Source organism: Eublepharis macularius, chromosome 7 (assembly GCF_028583425.1).
Source record: "Eublepharis macularius isolate TG4126 chromosome 7, MPM_Emac_v1.0, whole genome shotgun sequence".
Lineage (NCBI taxonomy): Eukaryota > Metazoa > Chordata > Lepidosauria > Squamata > Eublepharidae > Eublepharis > Eublepharis macularius.
The window spans coordinates 116,461,728-116,486,048 of record NC_072796.1 but is presented as its reverse complement, the minus strand read 5'-3'; the positions used below and the strand labels follow the sequence as shown (position 1 = coordinate 116,486,048).

At 42.8% G+C, this 24,321-nt stretch overlaps 1 protein-coding gene across 1 annotated transcript in view; it reads left to right on the top strand.

Moving 5' to 3' along the window:
• Nucleotides 1-24,321, top strand: part of ANGPT1 (angiopoietin 1) — a 192,835-nt gene that overhangs the window by 67,730 nt on the left and 100,784 nt on the right. The window contains exon 2 of the mRNA XM_054985901.1: nucleotides 20,804-20,959. Within this exon, the coding sequence (XP_054841876.1) occupies nucleotides 20,804-20,959 (156 nt within the window). The remainder of the gene's footprint in view (nucleotides 1-20,803; nucleotides 20,960-24,321) is intronic.

Genomic DNA, 24,321 nt, shown 5'->3' with positions numbered 1-24,321 from the left:
AACGTCTGGAGTCTCCAAGGTCATTTCTAGTTTGGAGATGCATACTTCTGTGAGATAACATGAGGCCCATCCTGGCTGGAGGAATAACAGTTATAATATGAAAGGAACATGGCTACTGAGAGAGTACAGCAGGTTAGACATTAGACATTCAATACACTGTGGCATCAGTGACAGAATTAACAAACAAGCATGGCATGGATATACACAGACATGACACCTGGCAGGGGGCAATGATGTCACTTCCTTAAGTGATGTCATCACACCCAGCTGCAGGCACACTCCCATGCTTCACAGGGGTCTGCTGCTGGATGCAATGACTTGACTTAAGGAAGTGATGCCACCATGCCTGGTGGGAGTGCACCTGCTGCATGCTGGACTGGGAGGTTCTTTGCCTGCTGGGCCCATCTGAACCTTCTCTCCCCCCCTCCCGCCACTTGCCAGGTGAGTGGCAGCAAGGGGCAAAAGCTGGGAGTGGGGACCTTCCCCCAGCAGCCCCTTGAAGGGTCAGAAGGCTCTTGCAAACAAAAGGCATCATTGGGGACTGCAATGAGGAGGGGAAAATAGGCAAAACTGCCCCACCTCCTTCTGGAGCAAAGCACACTTCATTGCCCTTTCTTCACCAGCAAAAGGAGAGGAAGGTCATTTTGCCCAGTTTCTTCTCTCTACACCCTCTGGTCTCAAGGTGCAAAAGGCAACTGTTTGAGAAAGGAGGTGGAGATGCACATGCAAAAATGAAGCTGTTGATCTGGTAAAGCAATCAAAGTCTCATTTTCCTGGTATGTGATAAATAATGTTTCATCTATTATAATCTATATGACAGATATGGGAGCGGAGCCAGTAAAAAAACCTGGCAGCCTGGTTCCTGGCAACGAACCTGAGATTCACACCAAGACCCATTCTTCCAGCTATTCAGTAAGTTCACCAGGAGATCTACATTTGGCACAAAAGGTGCTCTGCGCTTGCTTGCAAGCTCCCTTTGGAGCATGACATGTCCAGGCACCATTGTTCAGTGCTGCGAGTTTCTTTGACTATAAAATATGCTGCTGTTTTGAGCTTTTTCTAGAGGCTCTTCGTTTACTCAGGGGATTGGAGCCATTTTTTGAGCCAACCTTATATTATTTTGTATGCTTTAGCAGATGATGCTTTGTATTGATGTGTGTCATCCAGAGGTTCCATACAATAAAATTTGTGTCCTGTGGCCATTATTAAAGAAATAAACTTGAACAAACCCATCGTGGCTCAGTATCAGGCTGTCCACTCCAGTCCTTGTGCCGAAACTTCTATTTTATGATTTCAGGGAATTCCTGGTTTTTCTCCTTTTGGAAAAAAAAATCTGGTTATCTTGCAGCAGCGAGCTGTTTTATGTGCATCTGATTACACTGTAAAATAGTTCAGGGCTATTCCCAAACTATCCTTTGGGCCAAGGGCTTTGCTTGGCAGAATAATACAAATTTATTTTTGTCCACTATCTACCATAGATTTATTGCTGAACTGAAAATGGGCTACAGGAAGGCCCAGGAAAATGAAGCCAAGTGCAAAAATGAGATGTTTTTTCAGGACTCGGATAAAGAGCTGCACTGAAAGAACAGCTAGTGGTGATTCCTTTAGCGGCGATGTGTACCCAAGTAGACAAGGGATGTAGGAACATGGTCTTTGTTTTGTATGTTTGCATGCTTTGTTGGACAGCATTTTTGTTTTGCTCCTTTTTGTTGCTGTTGTTCACCATTGGCCCAAAACTAGCATTACAGCAATGGGAAAAATCTATTGTAAGGAAAAAGGAAAGGGCATGAAAACAAAGAATTGTCAGTTTGGTTTGTGCAAGACAGAAGCAATGTCAAAACAGGGGTTTTAAAAGTTGAACCATGGGATTGCAACTTTTTGCAGTATCCTTTGACTTGTATCTACCTAGGGTTATCAAATCCAGTTTGGGAATTTCTGAAGATTTGGAGGTGGAACCTGGGGACAGTGTGGTTTGGGAAGGGATATAGTGCCATAGAGTCCACCCTCCAAAGCAGCCATTTTCTCCAGCGGAACTGATCTCTGTCATTTGGAGATCTGTTATAATTCTGGGAGACCTCCAGCTGCCATCTGGACTGGTCTCCCCAAATTACAACAGATTTGAAGATCTATTTGAAGATCAGGAGCTCTCCAGGCCCCACTTGGAGGTTAGCAACCCTATATCCACCAGAGCATGTCCATGAATAGAAATACTTCTGCCTGCAGAGTATGACTTTCTAGCTTCCCCTCTCTGGATTTCCTCATTTCCCCCTTCCTAACCTTTTTTTCCTCAGCAGAATTTACACCTGCACCTGATTCTATTCAAAACTTTCTTTTGATTGTACTGTTAAAATAGAGGGAAGAACCACATCATAAGCTGATTTCAGTACCCATTGGGAAGAAAAGTGGGGATATAAATAGCTGGATAAATAACATAAATCCAAATCTAGAGTCAGAGACTTTGTCAAGTCCTTCAAATTTCCAATAGCCATTTTATTTATTTATTTACGTCACTTATAGTCCGCCTTTCTCACTGAGACTCAAGGCGGATCACATAGGGGCCATTTCCACACACGTTGAATAATGCACTTTCAATGCACTTTCGCAATCCTTTAGAAGTGGTTTTTTTGTTCCACACATGGAAAATCAGTTTCAAATGTTCACTAAAGAGTATTGAAAGTGGATTATCCAACGTGTGTGGAAGCAGCCAGTATGAGGTTAATACAATCAGTATCGAGTACATTTCAATACAATACCTTAAAGCAAACAGATACAAGTTTAAAAGACATAGCATTAGCAAGGATCCAAGACAGAGTAGAAAAAATACTGGAGCAAATCATAATCAATTCTAGGACTAACATCAGACAACATGGAGCGCTGGTTGTACATAGGAGTACATATTTAAAGCAGCAGATAAGGCATAAATAGTGATGAAGTCTACGATCCTCAGCTCGTTAGTGAAGCATCTGAATCCCCATCCCTACAATACAGCCCTCCCATTTGAGTACAAAGCCTTTTTGAATAGTTCGGTTTTGCATCGTTTACAGAAAGCCAGGAAAGTGGGGGCTCTTCTGATTTTTCATTTGCTATAGGATTTTTTTCCCCGTTCTGGGTAAATGGAGGTTGGATCCTGAGATTAAAGTTTTTCTTCTGTCTGTCTGGAGGGTTTTTATGCAGATCTCATTAAAAGCAAACTTAGTGCTGAGGCCATGTGGAGATTAATGGAAGAATGTAAAATTATGACAAGAAGAAGGAAGGAAAGCGCTGTAGTTTCCATTATCATTTTGCTCATTTTTATGGTGCAGTGGGAAGCTGAAATTATTCCTTTATTTCCATAGCTGTTTCTGGAATTGTTCAGTCTATTTGTGCTTTAAATACAGCAGAGATATATTGATACCACTTTTTAATACTTGTGGTGGAACTTAGGTAAACATTGCCATCGAGATCGGACATTCATCACCAAACCATTTGTGTGCCGCATTAGTGTTGTAAAACCTGAAGACCATAAATATCATGAAGGTTTATAGGACGCTGATGAATATGGTTGTCTAGCAGCGTTAAAAGCTGCCATAATCAAAGGGAGATACTGTATGAAAATCTGTGCAAATCTAGACTCAGAACTGCCATGTGTGGAGAGAAATAATCCTTTGTCTAAATCTGGATTGCTTGTGGCTGGCAACGGCTCATCAAGCTTCAAGGAAATAAATCCAGATAGAAATTTGATCATGATCCGGACCAATCTGGTGAAACAAACGAACTGTTGGGGGTGGATGTGAGAATCCCAGGTTAATAACGATATTATAGGCTTGCCAAGTTCCCCCCTATCAATTGGAGCTGGGTGCTGGGCACTCACCCCTCTTCTCTTTGCGCATGTGCACACTTGGAGTGCTGGTCAATGACATCACTTCCTGAATGATCTGGAAGTGATGACATTGTGTCAGGGTCAGTTCTTACAGAATCACGATATTTTCACTATTTTTTGAGCCAAATCTTAAAGAATTGGCCCTGTCATCATGAAACTCTTGCTTCTGTGTTGTGACAGAAGCAACATCATCAACCAGTGCCATGGGTGCGCATGTGCCCATTTCCCTGGCCTGCCTCCTTCAGCATCGGGAGTTCTCCTGGGCATGCCACTGATCAGCTGACGACTGGTGGACAGAAGTAGGACTCCCCAAGAGATTGCCTGCCACCAGTAGGCACCTGTGCACATCTCTGATGCTCACTGGGTTGTCTGCATGTACATCATTATGCAGATGCTTACAATATTCTTCTTGTCTAAATCTCTGTCTGGATTTAGAGATTCTTAATTATCTGCATTCATTTGAAGAGCGGCACCACTGTCATTCTCTGTAATTGATTTTGAGTGCCTTTTGCCCCGTTAATGGTTACTCATACAAATGTGTGCAGATGTGGAAAAGAAATCTTGAAGAAATTGCACAATTGCATTAAAAAAAATTAGGTTTTGCTCTCTGCTTTAATCAATGCAGATGCTGTAAAATCGCAGTGCAAAAAGAATTCCGTTTTTTTTTTACTTTCCTTGAGAGTGGACCGAAGAAAGATTCCTAATGATTCCTAATGCACAAGGCTCACCAAAAGCATATTGTAAGAACAAGCAAACTTATTCATTTATTTATTCAGATTATGTATTTATTCGTTTGAAACCTTTATATGGCACCTATACAGAGAACTGCTTGAGTGCTCACCTAGAACACGTGAAATTAGATTACTTACTTGTATGCTATTTTTCCACTATAAATAGTGCTCAAGATGTGCTGTTATTGTTGTTGGTGTTATTAGCAACAACTAACTTTACTACCACTACTTCTACCCTAGAAACTCCATCCAGGTGCCTGCTAAATTCATTTTAGATTTTTTTCTATGTTAATCCAGAAGACAGGTGGAGCAGATGTGTGAGGTGCAGCCATTCCATGGAATAAAAAGGAAGGGTAAAATCTATGAATGAGACAATATGGATATAAAACTAACAGTAAAATCCTAAGCAGAGTTACTCCAGTCTAAGCCCATTGATTTCAATGAGTGTAGACAAGCGTAACTCTACTTAGGATTTCACTGTAAGACAATGATGACATAAAGCATTTTGTAAATTAGAAGCCTCTTTTGGAATGATTCATTGTAATTTCAGCACAATCCTTTTTGTAGACCAAGAAGCCAACTTTCCATTCTAAACAGAATGAAGAAGATGCATCAAGGGAGTTGTGCCTGTTAGTCATTTGTGTACACCTCAATCTCTGGCATAAACAGAGGCTTCCATTCCTTTCATTGGAAGTATTGATGCAAGGAATACGAGAATGGGTTGGGTTTCTCCATTCAAGTGAATGGAGATGCTAATTTATGCGTTGCAGATGTGCTATCTTTGACATTTATTGGATCATCTTCCTGATTTAGCATCTTATGGGACAAGTCAGATCTTTCCCACTGTCACTCCCACCCTAGTTAAATATATTAGGAAAAAAGAGCCTGAGACTAACATATGTGGCATTTCATTGCTGTGAAATATTTCCTGCTTCTGTATCTGAAGTGGGGCCTGCCTTGCTTCTCTGGTACAGTACAGGCTTGGAATGTAGAAATCTGGTAGTTTCTTGTCTGGCTTCATCGCTTAGAGGGTTTGGGAAGATCTGAGCCAACACAACATCTTTAATATTGGTTTCACTTTAATTTTTGTTGAGATGCACCTTTGGCTTTTTTTAGTGTGTTTTCAAGTATACTCTGAAGTTTCATTGACTTTCATCCATGCCCTGGACATGAATCACAGCTTAAAATCTACAGAATTCTGTGACGGAGGCTCTAAATCCCAACTGTTTTTGCTGCTTTCGTACAGCTCAGCTGTGATGAGTATCTGGGACAAGGATGAAAAGCAGAGAAACAGTTTGGTGTGGTGGTTAATTTAAGAGCATGGGATTCTAGTCTGGCGAACTGGGTTTGATTCCCCACTCCTCCACTTGAAGCCAGCTGGGTGACCTTGGGTCACTCACAGCTTCTAGGAGCTCTCTCAGCCCCACCCACCTCACAGGGTGATTGTTGTGGGGATAATATCAACACATTTTGTAAACCGCTGTGAATGGGTGTTAAGTCATCCTGAAGGGCGGTATATAAATCAAATATTGTTGTTGCTATTATTGTTATTGCTATTGCTATTGTTATATCATTTCTTTAGCTATTGAACAAAAGGTTCTCCTTTCTTTGAAGAGACAGGGCAGGGAAAGAAGTTTGGAAATAGGGCTGCTGGGCATGGCCTGGCTATTGATGGGAGATGGGGGGAGGTGGGAACTTACCAAGAGATGTGATTGCTATCCCTGTGCAATGACCTGGAATGACCCAGAAACAACGTTTGGCTGGCCTGCTTCCACCTGCTGATCAGCTGAGCACTGTAGGGTGTCCAGGTCCAGGTTGGGAAATTCCTGGAGATTTGGGAGTGGAGCCTGGAGAGGGTGGGGTTTGGGGAGGGGAGGCGCCTCGGGTATAATGCCATAGAGTTCACCCTTCAGAGCTGCCATTTTCTCCAGAGGAACTGCTCTCTGTGGCCAGTTGTAATTCTGGGAGATCTCCAGCTACCACCTGGAGGCTGGCAACCCCAAGTGGCAGGTAGCAGCTCCAATCCCTGAGAGTTTGCTCGCCATAAGTAGGCAAATGGGAACTGCTGCCGAAAGTCCTGGGTTAGCAAAACTCAGTGTTCTGACTTGCTATAAGCACAATACTAAACAGATCACAATCCTAAACAGAGTTAAGCCCAAACAGTTGTTTAGGATGGCATTCTTAATTCCTGATATAGTGCAATAGGGATAATGGTAAGAGTATTTTGATCACAGTTGTGGGAAACAGCTCTCCACCCCCCCTCACAGGAGAACCTTGAATGTGAATTGTAAGTATGTTTTTATTTCCAAAAGGCAATGTTGTGCCAATAGTGATCCTGACTGTGAATAAGGGGTACTTGAACCACTGAAAGCACTTTGAATTAGAAGCAACAAATTTTGCAGATCCCATTTTCCAGCTGCAGCTGTGTTTACTTCGGTGATTATATGTCAAAATAAACACCAACTGTTTATTTGTATGTGTGATCCCATATACACATTTGAACATTCGGATAAATGTACCCTATGTGTTTATTGAAATATCATCATGTCACCCAATGAACATGTGTGGTCGACCACACTTCGGTAGGGTCCCCTCGTTTTTGTCAACGGGTTGTTAACTCTGAATTCTATTAGATGGATATGAGTTTCAACACGGATAATGCCAGTGACGCAGGCATTACAAAGATAAGGGGGGGTGTTAATATATGGGGGGGAAATGCATTGGGCTTGGGGTGGCTAGAGAAGGGTTCGAATCCTTGCTCAGCCGTGAAGCTCCCTGGGTGGCCTTGGACTTGTTTTTTTCGCTTGACCTGTTTGTAAGCAACGCTCTATAAATGTTAGTAATGATACTTAATTTGTATCCAAGAGTTGTAACAACACTAGACAGCCCGTGTATACAGCCCATTTCACTGACATGAGAGGGAAGAGGTTTTTTCCGTCTGCCACACCCTTTCTTGGAAATGTGCTGGTCTTTACCATAAAGGCAGTTATGCCTCTGGAACATTTCATCCGTCCAAAATGCAATGTCTAGGATTTTATCACGGTCTATATGTGCTGAAACATATGCACTCCCGTCTGTTCCTGGGCACAATTCCCACTGATCTCCAGATGAAAGAGCTCTTTTCCCCTGGAGAAAATGGCTGCTTTCAAGGGTGGACTCTATGGCATTATGCCCTGCTGAGTTCCCTCCTCTCCTAAACTCTAAGCTCTCCAGGCTCCATCCTCAAAATCTCCAGGACTTTCCCAACTTGAAGCCAGCAATCGCAAGGACAACTTCTTGCTAAAGTTGCCGGGTCTTGCTTAGGTTTGTCGTAGCGGGCAACTGGTGGAGGCTTACTGAGATGGTGGAGGAGCTTGAGGAGGGAGGCAGAGAGAAAGGAGCTCAGGGGCAGAGAGGCAGATGTGACATTGCATGATGCTGTGATGTCATTTCCAGCCAGAAAACCCATGCAACGCAGTGACACCACTTCTGGTTTTCAGCTGTAAATAAAGTGGCAGCACAAATGGCAGGCTTCTGATTGCTTCCAAAACTGCCATTTGGATTCAGCAAAAAAGGGAAGGTGGCAGCTGTGGCAGTGGGAAGGGTTCGTTATGAATGGAGCACGAACTTTACACAGGAACTGCCTGAATTGTGGAAGTTCACATTCCGAACTCCCCAATACTAACATTCAGCCGCATCACTGTTAATAATATGTAGACCTGTATGTGAAAATTTTGCTTTGCAGCACATTTGGGGCCTCATGTACTATGAGTATCAAGGTGCTAGAGCCACTGCCATGTATCTGCTTCCAGTACCAGGGCCATTTCCACACACTTGAATAATGCACTTTCAATGCACTTTCGTAATCCTTTAGAAGTGGATTTTTTGTTCCACACATGGAAAATCAGTTTCAAATGTTCACTAAAGAGTATTGAAAGTGGATTATCCAACGTGTGTGGAAGCAGCCCAGGTTGGAACCATGAGAACCATGAGAAACCATTTGGGGAAAGTTTTTAATATGTCTCCTTTCTGTGGCTCCTTTTTGCAGTAGGAACAACACAGGCCTGGGCAAGAGTATCGTCCTTGGAGTTCTTGATATAACTGGAGGACTCCAGAAAGGAGACATGGTGGAACAACGTCCAAGACAACATTAGAAGGGGGCAATAGTGTTTTGTTTCTGACTGATAGTAGGGTAGGTGACAAGCAAACCTCCCCTCCCCTTTGACACCTGCCTAGCACCTGCCCTTCTGTCAATTAGGCACAGGACAAAACATTGCTTGTTTCCCAGGCTTTTAATTAAAATTTTGTCCTACTTTTTTTTAGCTGGTTATTTTATATTCTATGACTAATGCTTTTACTGCTTCTGGAATGACTTCTTGCTATTCTTATGTTGCTTATGAAGTTTATGTCCCATCATAGCAACAATTTTATGGGTTTTAAGTGTTTTAATCATTTTTATTGTTTGTTTTATTTACCTTGTGAGCCACTTTGAGCAGGTCTCTGGAGAGGCAGCCTATACATTTCCCAAATAAGCTAACTAAAATTGAGGACAATTAACAAAATTCATTGAGGACTATGGAATTCACTGCCACAGGAGGTGGTGGCAGCTTCAAGCATAGACAGCTTCAAGAGGGTATTGGATAAACATATGGAGCAGAGGTCCATCAGTGGCTATTAGCCACAAGGTATAGATGGAATGCTCTGTCTAGGGCAATGATGCTCTGTATTCTTGGTGTTTGGGGGGCTTCTAGTGTCCATTCCCCACTGGCAGACCTCCTGATGACACCTGGTTTTCTTGGCCACTGTGTGATACAGAGTGTTGGAATGGATGGGCCGTTGGCCTGATCCAACATGGCTTCTCTTATGTTCTTATGTAAAATGTCATATCCATATTTTTGCAATCTGGATGCAAGAATTCAACAGGAGTGATAATTATAGGGACATTGGAGCTATAGCCTCTTTTGCAATTGCTTTTAGCAACGTGAGAGATAGTATGTACAGCAGCACAATGGTGGCACAGTCAAAGGTGTGCAAAGGATTGGTGTAGTGATGGGTTTTCTCTAGTCACTGATGACAATGCTCTGAAATTTGGTGTGGCTTAACATTAGAAGCAGGAGAGCCAGTTTTTTCTATATCAACCTCCAGCTCGCCTGAAGTCTGATTGACAACTCAACAAGAGTGTGTCTTCCTCTAGAATGTTAGCCTAAATGACTCTATTTGACCACAGCAAGAAAGAATAACTCTCGTGTATTTTATAACCATATGTCAGAAGCCAGAGTTTCAGTTACCTTTTTAATCATTAGTATCTGGGTGGCTTCTATAAAGATCATTCAGTAAATACCAAAATGACCAAAAAAAATATATGATTGCCCCTAATGCAAGATCTTCTGGAATGTTTATTAAACAATGATATTCAACCCCGTGACAGTTTTATTTCTGAGAATGTTATAGCTTTATTGCATAGCCGCTGAGTAATCCCACATTGTTGAAAACCCAGATTCAGTAAAATGAGTGTTTACAGAAAGCAGATGCCACTGGATTTAATGGTAAAAGCATCCACACTATTAAGGAGGCAACCTTGCAAGGAAATGTAAATTAAAACAGTGGATTTAGAATATATCCATGAACTGAGAAAGGAAGGAGACCTAACAGCCTGGTGAGCTATTGTGACTATGGATGTTTGGGAGGGGCTGTGGATCAGTGGTTAGAGCATCTGCTTGCCATGCAGAAGGTCCCAGGTTTGATTCTTGGTATCTTCAGTGGAAAGGATCAGGCAGTAGATAAAAGATTTCTACTTGAAACTCTGGAGAGCTGTTGCCAGTCTTAGAGCGGAACTACAAGTGACAAAAGGCACAGATTGGACACTTGTCAGCTTCCCTCAAGTTTTGATGGGAAATGTAGGCATCCTAGTCTTGCAGCTTGGCTTTCCGACTGCTGTCCAATGGACTTTTCAGCTGTCACTTGTCCAACATTCCGCCAAGCTGCCTACATTTCCCATCAAAACTTGAGGGAAGCTGACAAGTGTCCAATCTGTGCCTTTTGTCACTTGTAGTTCCACTCTGAGTAGACAAGAACAGCCTTGATGGACCAATCACCCGATTCAGTATAAGGCTGAATCATGGGTGTTCATGTGTGTGGAGTTTAAATTTTAGAGCCCTTTTCACGTACAGGAGGGAACAGGATGTGCAGCACACCCACAAGAGGCATGTACAATATTCATCTTTGTGACTGGTGGGCAATATGAAACTTCTAACTTGGACATGTCTGGTATGAATCTTGAATATTTATTTGATAATGGATTGTTTCCTTTGCCTGGATGTAGAATTCTGCCTCATTTGGAATTTCCATTTTTCAGGCAAAACTTGAACTTAACCAACTGTCCTGGCATTTGGAGGGCAGAAGTTTGTTAACTGAAGTCCTTTGCCAACATCATATCCATGTGGATTGGGTGCTTCTCATCCACGTGTAAATCCTCCTGATACATACAGTCTCCATGCTGTCTGAACAGGGACAAAGTGTATATTTTGCATGAATGCACAGCTTCAGTATGCACTAGCAAAGCGATAACACAAGTAGCAAAGCCGACGAAGCTGTTTTGAGCATGGAAAATACAAAATTCTCCTGTTCAGACAAGATGGCAACCACGTGTACTGGGAACCTCACTTCCAATGTGCACAGTTGCTGGGTTTCTGGTGTGCTTGGGTGTAATGTCTGAAAAGGTCTCAGGTGAAAGAGTAATGGTGTGAACCAGAGTAGTATAGTGGTTAGAATGCCAGGATCTAGAAGACCCAGATTCAAATTCTGACTCTTCCATGGAAGACTGCTGGGTGTCTTTGGGACAGTCACATACTCCTAGCCTCCTCACAAGGTTGTTGTGAGGATCAAATGGAGGAGAGAACTATGTAAAGCCACATTGGGTTTCCAGTGGGAAGAATGGCAGGGTATAAATGAAGTAAATAAACCACACATCTTACTTTTTGTGAAGCCAAATGGTTTTTTGTCACCTTGTCCTTATCGACTGTATAACATTTTCAGTATAATATGCTACTGTTAGGACACTTCTGGTCCAAAATTGCAACATCCTGAAATCAGCAGAAAAACCTTGCCCAGATTTTGAGCACATTTTAAGACAGTTCCAGTTCAAGACTGGGTGAATATTAAATAGGAACAAGTCCAATTCATCGGCAGAAAGGGATGGTATAAAACGAGTATAATAACCCTCAGCTTCAATATATTCTGCCCTGCACTGAGCACCTCACTGAGCTGTTTCATCAAGGGCTAACATCAATGGCTGGGTAAAAACAAAAAACATTTATTCAGGTTCTGGTTCTTTTCCCTTCCCCTCTGCCAAATCCTTGTGTTGTTTTTATGAGAAGAATGAGGAAGGTAAAATGTGCGTGACCTACATGGCCCAGTGAAATCTCCCTTGAAGACAAGATTATTTTAGTTCTCTCATTTTATCCATCACTGTCGTTATGGCTCCCTGACGTATTACACAGAATTGTGAAATCCCCATAGGAGCAGGCGGCTGTAGCTTTTCCTGGCAAAGTGGATACAAGCAGTACAACACGGGAGGAAAAGCTCAGTTTTTAGTGCCTGCCTTTCAAGGCCCTCAAACCATCCAGTAGCAAGTTCATAAATATTTGGACTGGTTTGTTAAGAAGGGCCTTTGGCCTGCCAAGCAGCATTAAAAGCATTCAGCCTTGTGGACGGGGGTTGTAAGGTTTCCAATTTAATAGTTTTATTCTTAGGAGGGCTATAGCCCTTTTCCAAGCTGAACAATCAGGGTTTAATGAACTGGATTTATAAAACATTTCTCATGCAGGAACATGCCCCATTCTCTCCCCAGCAACATATTGCTTAAGATCAGTAGACGTATGTGAACAATCACATTTGTTACTTTCCTGACCTCAGCCAATGCAATTCATCAGTATGTTGCAGTCTGGCATCTGCAGAAGATAGTTGATAGATATCAGATGAAAGGAATCTATGGTATTAATCACGTGCTGCGTATTTCTCTCTGCTTTCTCCCTCGGTCCTTAAATCAAAGCACCCTTGAACCTGACTGCATGCCGCTCACCTGTCACAATGAAAAATGCTTGCAGTTAGGGATGAGCCGATATGTCTCTTTCCATTTGCACCGGCACATGAAACAAATACAGGAGACACCAAGTATGTAGGTTAAACTGGGTTGCATTAGTGGCTGATCTACTTCAACATAACATTGCCCAAAAGTTACCCACCCTGGCTTCACCCAGTGTAGGTGTTATTCTATATCTCTTAGGGTTGCCAACTCCAGGTTGGAAAATTCCTGGAGATTTGGAGGGTAAAGTTTGGGAAGTGTGGGGTTTGGGAAGGGGGGGGGGAGACCTCAGCAGGATATAATGCCATACCGCCAACCCCAACCCCCACCCCCAAGCAGCCATTTTCTTCAGGGGAACTGATCTTTGTCATCTGGAGATCAGTTGTGATTCTGGGAGATGCCCAGCCCCCACCTAGAGGTTAGCAACACATCTCTCTCTATCCCTCCATGTGCTGCTTCAGCAACAAAGGGTTTTGTTGATATTGCTTAGACACAAAGGATGGCTGTTCTCCAACCCACTCAGCTGTTCAAGCCAATGAGGAGCTGGCTGGGAAACAGCCTTCCCTAGGGTTGCCAACCTCTAGGTGGGTCCTGAAAATTCTTCAGGAATTAGAATGGATCTCTAGACTATGGAGATCAGTTCCCCTGGAACAGTTCCTCTCCCCTCTAGATAGTTGTAGGGTTTTTTTATTATTAAATGAACATTCGAGCAACATAGGTTTTATATTTTCATTACAAACTAATTTAAGCAAATCAATTAATCAATTTTCATCTTAGGTATGATAAAGCTTCCAATACATTAAGCCAGTGGTGGCACCATTCATTCTGATAGCAAATTAGCTTTCAATTTATAGTGTCCTGGAGACTTGTGTTAGGGGTATTGAGTGTGCACCATGATATACACAGTCTCCAGTTCTTTTTTCAAGATGCTAGACAGTTTTAAGAGCTCTCACGTCTATGAACCTGGAAAAATCCTGGTGAAGATATTAATTGCAATTCCAGGGAAAGTGCTCATAATTAATTGCACTGCAGAAAGATTTTTTAAGTGTCAAAGGGCCCAAAGTCCCTAGATGGAATGGGAAGATAAATAAGGGTCAAGGGATGTGTATAATGGAGCATTCATTCCCCAACCCCCATAATATTTATAATTTATTTATTCCAAAAAAACCTTATTTATTTATTTAACACATGTTCCATGTAGCACAGGGAGAGAAAGGTTAAAAAATATCCCCTTCCTACCTTGTACTCAGATTCAAGATCCTCCTGCTCATTTGGCACTGAATATCAGAAATCTCTGCAATGGAGTTATAGTGCCAGATTTCTGAGGTCCAGGATTAGTTGATTAGGAAGCCACTCATCTGGCCCCAAAGTTTAGCTTTAGCACAGTTTTGTCCTATGCTGGAGCTTTCCCCATTGTTTATCTTCCCTCCCGTGAGATTTCAGATGGGCTGCCAACGTGTGTGTTTCTAATACTCAGCTGGCACTATCTGGCTTGGCAGCCTTCACAGTGTAAAGATCTCAACTGCTACTGACATCACTTTTTATAAAAGGATTCCATCTCATTGTATTAAAATTGCCCTTGTTTGAGTAAATAACACAGGCAGCAGTGCACAGGGTCACGTTCTGCTTGTTCACTTTAATAGGCTGTAAACTCCAAACAAATATAATCAAAACTTGCAAAAGCAGCTCTTACATCTGCAAACACTCCGCAGATGCTGGCACCTAGTCAAAAACGCTTATCTGTTCACTTCAGAAGTCACTCAGGTCCTGTCACTTTATGGTCTTGCAGCCTAAATGAATCATCTGCGTTCCTAGCCGAAACCTTTAATATCAGAGGTGGAAATTATTCACAGAGTGGTTTCACCCAAAACTTTCTTCTCTCAATGTAGATAGGATTTTACATGCCATATATTAGGAATCTGCTCTTCATAGCGTAGCCTGCAGAAATTGGTTGTGGAATCCAATATATTGAGCTTCTTCGGATAATGCAGGGCCCCCTGAATAGATTTAATCATTCAAAAGATTGATTAATTCATTCAAATCCAGTTTCTGCAGGGGATTTAACAATGGTGAATTTAAAAGTAGTAAAGACGGTGAGTTGCCCTTCCACAAGTCAAGGACATTTTTGCTTTCACAAAAGGGAGGAGCAATTTCTACTGGTCCTTTCTTTCTGTTGAAGGGAGCTATGCTATATTCCAGTAGTTCCCAACCTTTTTGGTACAGTGAGCCAAAAGTCTGAATTTACTTTGTATGGTGACTTATCCAGGGCTGGTCCAAGAGATTGATTGGGGGAGGGGGGAGAAAAAGAGAAAGGTGCAATGGGCAGATATCACCATTAGGGATGGCTCACCTGAGACCCACTTTCAGAGGCTTTGTGACCCACTTTTGGTCCTGGCCCTCAGGTTGGGGAACAATGCTATATCCAATAACAATAATCCTCGGGAAAAGTTTTTTTGAGGAAGTGACCATGGGAGGCTGCAGTGGGCAAGTGGAGAGCCAGTTTGGTGTAGTGGTTAAGAGCAGCAGGACTCTAATCTGGAGAACCAGGTTTGATTCCCCATTCCTCCACTTGAAGCCAGCTGGGTGACCTTGGGTCTGTCACAGCTTCTAGGAGCTCTCTCAGCCCCACCCACCTCACAGGGTGTTTTGTTGTGGGGATAATAATGACATAGTTTGTAAACTGCTCTAAGTGGGTGTTAAGTAGCCCTGAAGGGCAGTATATAAATCAAACGTTGTTGTTATTGTTGTTGTTGTTAGAAGGTGAGTTTGCAGGTAGAGTGCTGCCATTTGTCCTTTGGAGCTAACACCCAATATACCTAATGATCTGTGAATATAGATGCCAACATTCATGCTGAGCCAATGCAGAAGTTGGAATTTTGCAAGCATTCTTACACAAATTTGAAAAGTGCTTCCTGTTTTCACTGGTTTTTTTTTCCAGGAGGGCACACAACATCGCAAAAATGGAACGGAGATCTCTGGAATTTTAAAAACCCATCTGTTTATATGTTCATCAGCTAGGGATGCTTCCATCTTGTAAGGTTCCAAATCATCCCGTTTTGTACTGGAAGTAGAACCAGCTTGGTATGAAGTAGACATTACAGGCAGGGAGAACCATGAGAATTGTGTGTTTGGGAGTGGATTCCAGGGAGCCACACCTAGTGCAGATTCCTGCACAACTGCCTGTCTCAGCAGCAGCATGCACTTTCCTAGCCATGTGCCCACCTGTCTTCCCTATTGCTTCAGTGAGAGGATGGTGGCGGCGTGTGTGTGGCTCCCTTCCTCTGCCACTGGGCCTGGTATGCCTCCAGCCTCACCACTGTGGCCTACCACCTGCCCTACCCCAGTTTCTTGCCCTTGGTGGAGGTGGTGATTCCGCAGGAAGTCACCCACCTTGCCCTAGCTTCATCCCTTCAGTGGTAGAGGCAGTGGTGACTCCCTGCTGAGCCCTAGCTTCAACTCCCAGGGGCAGCAGCAATTCCCTGAATGTCTGGGTGCTCCTAGCTTCACCTCCTCAGTTCTAAAGGCCAGAGGTAGATGTGTTGTTCTGCATTTGCACAGACAACACTATCCTTTTTGGGGGAGTTAGTCCCCTGTGCAGGGTCGGCGCCAGGATTTCTGGCGCCTGAGGCCAGGGGCAGCTTCAGGTCCATTGCAGCCCCCAACATGTGCACAGAGCATGCACGTGCCCAGACTGTGTGATGATGTCACTGCATGTGATGTCATCACACAGCATACCTCTGCCAACTGGCCCCATTGGTGCAGTGGGTGGCTGGGACAGCATGCAGGTGGCCTCCCAACCCTCCCATTTGGTTGCCCCGTGCCACCCCGGCTGCCTGCTGTGCCTGGCCCATAGCTGTGTACTGACAGCGGGGCGGGGCAGCTGGGCTGGAGGGCTGGGAGGCTGCCCGCTCAGACTGCCCCACGCTGCCACCACTGGCGCGCGCTCCCAACCAGGTGTGGTGGGTGGTTGGGGAGGCATGCGTGCATCCTCCCAGCCCTCCCACTCCATTCCTCTATGCACCGCCCTGGATGCCTGCCACGCCTGGCCCGTAGCTGCTGCATCCAGCTGGGGGTGTGTGCTGGCAGCGGTGGCAGCATGGGGTGGGAGGGCTAGGAGGTTGCATCAGCTGTGGGCCAGGCATGGCAGGCTTCACATCCCTCCCACTCAGTCACCAGTGCTGCCGCCACCAGCTCCATGGTGCACGCCCTTGCCCCTGGTGCCCCCTCTGGCACTTCAGCACTCAAGGCGGTTGCCAGACCTGCCTCAATGGACATGCCAGCCCTGCCCCTGTGACAGAATGCAGCTTACAGAGAGGTTTCTACCATGTAGCACTCAGAAGGCTGAAGGGGGAGGAGCTGCCTGAAATAAGAACTGGATTGGCCAGCTTTCTCCTTCCCTCTGATTGGCTGGTCAGAACCCCACCTTTAGAATGCAAAGGTTGCTGACAGGATTTTACAGTTCAGTTAGGGATTGGGATTTGAAGAGAGAGCATGTATGTTTCTGAGGAAGGAGGCCAGACAGTTACCCCTCTCAAGTGAGGGAAAGGATATTAGCTGCCCTTCTGTAACATCCTTGTCTGAGGGAGACGAATTCCCAGTATAAAACCTGTTTACACAGCCACAATAGAACTGGGAGCGGGTTTTTGGCTCTGAGGAAATTGGGTACTAGTGAAGACTCCCATTCCGGCCAAAAAAAAGGGTTAATTTGCAGAAGAGTGCTAAGGGCTTTCATAGACTCTTTTATACCCTTCAGAATAGCCATTTTTGTACTGGAAATAAGGCATTACTAACATTCAGCATAACAATAATGAAAATTATCCTCGGGTTGCTGAATCCTGGTTGTTAAAATGGACAGAAACAAGAGGGAAAAAAACCAACCTGATAAACAAGTCAAGAATGAACAAGGTTAAGTGGCCAAGAAAATATAAAATACAAAAGAAATATGATTATTTACTGCACAGTGCATAAACAAGTAAAAACCATGTAACAAAGTTAAAAACCTAGAGACCAAGTAACAACAGTTACACAGAGTTACAAAATTGTTGGCACATCTACAAGAGCCAAGTTACAAAGGTGATTGCACATATACAGAGACCAAATGCATTTCAGCCCTCTGGGCCTTCCTCAGTGGTCTAATTTGTTATTACACACACACATAAAAATGATGGCTCATAAATATAAAATGTTGCTGGTTCAGGCCAGGTCGTTAAAATATGGAATCTAAAATCAAAAATAGAAATAAACATGTTGGTGTAAGTCAATTACAGAATGTTGTAACCTAGGTCTCTAGGTTTTTAACTTTGTTCCATGATTTTTAATCATTTATGCACTGTGCAATAAGTCATCATATTTCATTTATATTTTCTTGGCCGCTCAACCTTGTTAGTTCCTGGATGTTAAAAGCCAAGCTTGATTTTTGAAAAGTCTTAAGATGTTTGGGTTTTGTTTATGCGTTTCTGTTTCCATCTTGCTCTGTGGTAGGCTACCAGCGGTTGTGATTTTCATACTCGATCCTCATTGGGCGTTAGGAATCACAGGATTAAAACAGAATTTGAAAAAAAGCAACTTAAAATCCTTCAATATATGGCAACTCTCAGCCAGCTCATGTCCTTGTGTCTCAACCACATCGTCTTCTATCTCTCCCATCGGGCAATGCTCCATGGCTGATGCGATGGGAATGGGTAATCCAGAAGATTCAGAAGCAGCCATGTGATGGTATCTTTGTCTGCTTCCCTATCCATGGACGAACATCTAGGGAATGAGAGTTTTACCCTTGTCTCCTGATTCCACTGAAGCAGAGACCATCATGGCTGATTGCGCACATGTTGGATAATGCACTTCCAATCCTCTTTAGAGATCATTTGGAACTGAATTTTTCGTGAGTGAAACAAAAAATCCACTTCCAAACGATTGCTTAAGAGCATTATCCAATGTGTGTGGAATCAGCCCATGTAGTCTGACTGACATGGTATGCACAGTGTCATTCAAATCAAAAGGCTTGATAAGGACTATGAAGCACTTGGTTTCTAAACTGGGTTGAGCTGCCCTACCACAGTCAGAAAACTTTGTGTGTTTTGGGTCCACTTTCAATGATAAGTTATTCAGAACAGCTAATGTGTAAAAGCAGTGTTGCCCCTGCACATAGAATTATATTAATTTTATTCATCCAACATAAGATAAAGAACTGGTAGCCGATGATGAAGATTGTTTGAACAGGATGGTGTGAAATGTACCGTACAGTCTTTATCTACTTTATTATTGCAGGAAGCATTGGAAAGATTTTATCAATGGGTATCTGTGTTAGGCTGTCTTTCCCTGAGCTGACATATACATTACCCAAGCAAATGAACCAAGTGCTGAGCAGTAGAGAGGTCAGACACTCCTACATGTGGAAAATGAATCTCATTCCTGTTCCTAAATATTACAAGTCAGTTGTTCTTATTCTATAGTGCTGCCACCATTTTTGTGGTTATCCTGTGCTTCTGCACTGGTAGATGTATAAAAGAAGCATTGCCCCTGCAAATCTATTATATTTTTTCCCCTTCCAGCAGAAGGTAAAGAACTCATGGCAGTAATGGTAGTCCCTGAGGTGCTATTAGAGGTTAAGAAAAAAGGAAAGAGTTCATTTGGCCCCCATTGATTTTGTTATATGGCTCATCACCACGTAGCTTGTTGAATCAGCTGTTGTGTAAAAGAGTGTCGGATGATTGATTTTTACAAGGGAAATTGCAGTGAACCTGCTTCCCAAAGGGCAGGATTAATTCCTAGACATATATGCATGCGAAAGGAACAAGGGTCATAATTTTTTTATTGACAACTGCTCCCCACCCCTCACCCCTTGAAGAAAAAAGCATGTCCTCAATCATAGCAGAAAGGCCTTGAATTGAAGTACAATGTCCAGGAAGAGGGTAGAAGGCCACAGATTCATGTGACTTCTGTTTTATGTTATGTCAACTGTATGTATAAACTAAATAGAAGTCTTCCTTATGATAAGGCGATCAGTCTCAGGTCCCCTTCTGTATCCTTAATTCCTAGCATGTATATCTAATGATTTAGCAGTAGACCGGATCTTCAACAGGGCTGGAGAAACTGGGATTCAGCAGGGAAGCTCACTGTGAAGCTATTATGGCAAAATCTGTGATCTGGGGGTTGTGCTGCCCCATTGTTGGTTATGGTGTGTTGTAGCCAGTGTTGGACAGGCTTAGAAACATAGAACTGGAAGGGACCCCCTATGGTCATCTAATCCAGCCCCCACACAACACAGGAAATTTACAGCTATTCCCCACCGCCCTCACCTCCCTCAGTGACCCCTGTTCTATGCCCAGAAGAAGGCAAAAACCCTGCAGGATTCCTGACCAACTTGGCCCAGAGGAAAATTTCTTCCTGATCCCAAAGTGTCGAGCAGTGTTACTTTGGGCATATAAGAAGAGGCCACAAGAGCCAAGCACCAGCTCATCCTTTCATGCACTCCCTCTCTTGATCTGTGTTCATTCATATTAAGTTAGAGAATCATCATAGCTGTCAGATGTCCATCTAGCCTCTTCTTATTGGGCACGAAGTCCCTAGGAAGTATAGACAATGTAATCTTGGGCTAGTCATTATCACCAGACATAAGCCCTTTTCAGTTGTTGCAGTTTTGGTGATCCCTCCACACATAATGGAGCTGTGTGTGATCCTCTCAATATACATGATTGCCATTTTGTATGAATAATACAATATGCATATTTTCCATCTTCAGTACATGCAATAAGAAGTCCAGATTACTTGTGGGAACGGGTCCATGTCTCCTGAAGTTGGAAAATATGCACTGTGGCCTATTCATACAAAATGGTGACTGTATGTATCAGGGTGGTCACGGACTCACAGGTAGCGCATTTTCCCTTTATGTGAGATAGGAGTAACAGAAACTCAAGCTCTGATTCAGTAATTTTAATAGAGGCAATGCAGATATTCACTTGCATGTCACTGAGTTATGTCAACATGTTAAAAGCAGACCTGTGTGTTCGAATGACTTCTCTTTCACTGTGGTTTACTGCCCGCTCCTCTAAAGTTGTGTCAGGCTTGATTTCAGGGACCTACAGGCGAGGTGTGAATTTTACTGCTGCCATATTTTTCTAAAAAGAAATCTTATTATCTTTTTCTGTTTCATAGCTTGAGAGCTACATTGTGGAAAACATGAAGTCAGAGATGGCTCAGCTACAGCAACATGCTGTCCAGAACCACACAGCTACCATGCTGGAAATAGGAACCAGTCTCCTCAGCCAGACTGCTGAACAGACAAGAAAACTCACAGATGTCGAAACCCAGGTAGATGTCCATGGCTACATTCACCAGAACATTAACTATGCCCAAACAAGTTCCTTACTTTTCCCTTGGCTGCACCATTCCCACACACTGTGCTTCCTAACTCTTTGTGCTCCAAGAAACACACACATCCCGCTTGACTGGTGGCAACAGCAACAGAGGCTGGTTCCATTTAAGTGTTTTGGTTTGGGCCAAACAGGAATTGCTTGGCATATTAAACTCAGCATACTTTTGTAAGGCTGGACTAGCCAAGAATGGGAACCACTGCTAACTTCAAATAAACAGCTTGGCTACCAACCGTGACCTATAGAAGCATCAAGCTAAATATGTGTTTAAAATTCTGAATGTGCCTTTGATATTGTTATCACTTCCCACTAGCTTGGAGTCTTTTGATTTTCTGTGACATGGTTGCAATCACTTGGAATTTACGCTGCTTGAGGTATGTTTACATCTTGATGACAACATACAACCTGGCAAACATTTGTCAAGTGAAAACTGAAGTTAAGTTCTCAATGAGGCAATAAATTAGGAGCTGTACAATGTCAGATGGCAGCTGAGAACTCCTGTAGCTGAAAGCTTCTTTAAAAATGGATGAAGGCCAATAAGACTGAACTTGAATCCAGACAAGACTGAGGTGCCATTGAGGACTGAGGAGTCATCCTGTCCTGGAGTGGGCTGCACTCACCTGAAGTATTCAGGCTATGGATGACATGATACAGTAGACAGGTCTCTGCACCATTGCAACAAGAAGTCCAAGCTCTTGGTTAAATGGTTTTATTCAAAAATCCAATCTTTTCCATATATATTTCCATAGAGTTATTCAGAGGCAAAGTACAACTCTAAATACCCACTCATTTCCCCCCTCCCAGCTAGACCACAGGTTTGCACAGGAAACGGTCTGGGAATGCATGAAAGTAAACTGTAACATTTTAGACAGTACAAGGTCACTTCAGTGAGCTTCAAAGTAACGAGATGACACAGCTGGGTTCTCAGGCTGTTAGAGAAACGAAAGTGTTAGAGCATTTGCAAAATGCAAACAAGGTACAGCATTACAGCATTAGCAATGATTCAACACATAGAACAATGTTATGGCTGTAGGGGAACAGACTTGACAAATGCTTGGGAAGTGCTGCTGGTTCCTTGGTTGTGGTGGGAGATTCAGATTTCTTCGATGACAAGTTTTATCAGCTTTGGCTGACATACTAGCTACAGCTATTCTTCAAATAGTGTGATCTGGCCATGGTGATCCATATTCGGACCAAATTCCAATAGATTATTGTAATCGGCTTTATATGGTGCTGCCTTTGAAAACTATCTGGAAACTTCAGTTGGTCCAAAAGATGGTGGCCAGATTATTGTCAGGGACTGGATATAATGACTATATTCTGCCTGTGCTGAAAGATCTGCACTGGCTGCATATTTGTTTCCAGTAGGGTTGGCAACCAGTGGGAGAGGAAGAGGGCAGGGATAATGGGGCATGACATCATGCCAAGGCCACAATGTCAATTCCAGCTAATAGCCATAAGTGAAGTCATGTTACTGGCGTGGCTTCAGCTTGACACTCTAGAATTTGGACAAAAAACTATGATTTTACTATAGAGGTTTGTCATAATCCAAGAGTGTCTCACTGACAACATACCAGTGACATGATGTCACTTCTGGGAATTCTCCAGAAGTGACATTTCAGTGTTCAGTGTCCTAAAAGATTTCCCTTGCTAGCCCTCAGTGAGCTGGTAGGCAACAAAGAGGGAGACCTGGTCTCCCAAATTTTCTGGCCCAGGTCAAAGTACAAGACTTTAATGGTTCTTCCTATTCCCCTGATGTCCAGTCTGCAGGTAAGATCCTCTTCCCAAGTCCTGCAGAGGCGTGGTAGGTGGCAACCAGAGACAGGGCTTTTTCAGGGGTGGAACTTCACCTTTGGAATGCTCTCCTCCTGAGGCATGCTATGTGCTTACTTTGTAATTCTTCAGATGCCAGGCCAGAACATTTCACATTGCCCATGCTTTTAATTGAAGGCTTTCATCTTTTAGTGAGGTTTTAAAATAGCCTGCTTCTAGTCTATTTTGTGGATACCATTTTAAGCTGCTGGATATTGTTTTATAATATTTTATGCCCCTGGTGAGTTCTTGTCTTTTATGCCTTGTTCTTCTTTTTATGATATTTCTGGGGGGTTTTTATACTTTGTGAGCCACTTCAAGCAAATTTTCTGGATAGGCAATATATAATTTTTTAAAAATGAACAGATTATTCCCTGCACACAGAAAACTGGCCGTTCTAGAGAGGAGATATAAAAAGACTCCTATGAAGGAGAGCACCTGTCCACGTAGCACCAAAGAGATGGAATCAGTCGAACATGTACTGTTTTATTGCTATTTTTATCAGGAAGCTCAGTCAAATATAATTTCCCCTCTGCTTAAAAATTTTACAGGATGTTCTGATACTGATATTTTAAAGAAACTTTTAATGAGCATTAAGCAACAGGACACTATTAGCTATGCGAAATTTTTCTCAGTGGCCTCAGCCTGCAGAATTAATCGTGAAATTTTATGTATGGCTTTTAACTACTGGTCATTAACTATTTTAAATTTTAACTATTGGTCATTGGTTGGACCAATTCTATTTTCCTGTGACTTGACTATATAGTTATTGTTTCTGATTTGTACTAGTTGATGACCGGATAAAGAAATTGATTGATTGAAACGGGCATATTAAGAAGAACGTTGTTGCATGTTTTAAAAAGAATACATAGAGATATTTTTTCCATAAAGGAGCAACCAATTGTGGGAGCCCCAACCTGCAGTCTAAAGTGGTGCTTGTTTGGAACAGGTTGACCAGCAAAGCAAGAAGATGCCACTTATTATATGAACTTTGCTATTAATTTCAGGATTCTATTTTTATACATTTCACGTTTAAAATAGTTTCCAAGAATGCACGAACCTACTTCACATTCAGTGATAGTTGGAGCAGGTGGAACTGGTATAATGGCTTTCAGCGGCAAAGAAAAAAATTAATAAAATATCATATCCTGCCTTTCCTTACGGTTCAATACTGAACAACTTCAGAATTGTTCAGAAGAGTAACTTATTCTGTCTAGAGTAACAGCAATCATTTGTAGAGTTAATTGAAATCAATTAATGGGCTTAATTCTGGGTAACTTTGCATAGAATTGTACAATTCCTCATTTGTAGTGCAATCTTAAGAATACTTTTCTGGAGATAAGACCTATCGAATAGATCAAAGCAGGATTCTGACTCTGAGTAGACTTGCTTGGGACTGCTCTCTGATGGCAACTGTACTGAAGTTTAAGAGGTCCAAATAACCTCTGTTTACATTCTCTGTATGTTGGTAACCTTTTTAAGTCTGAA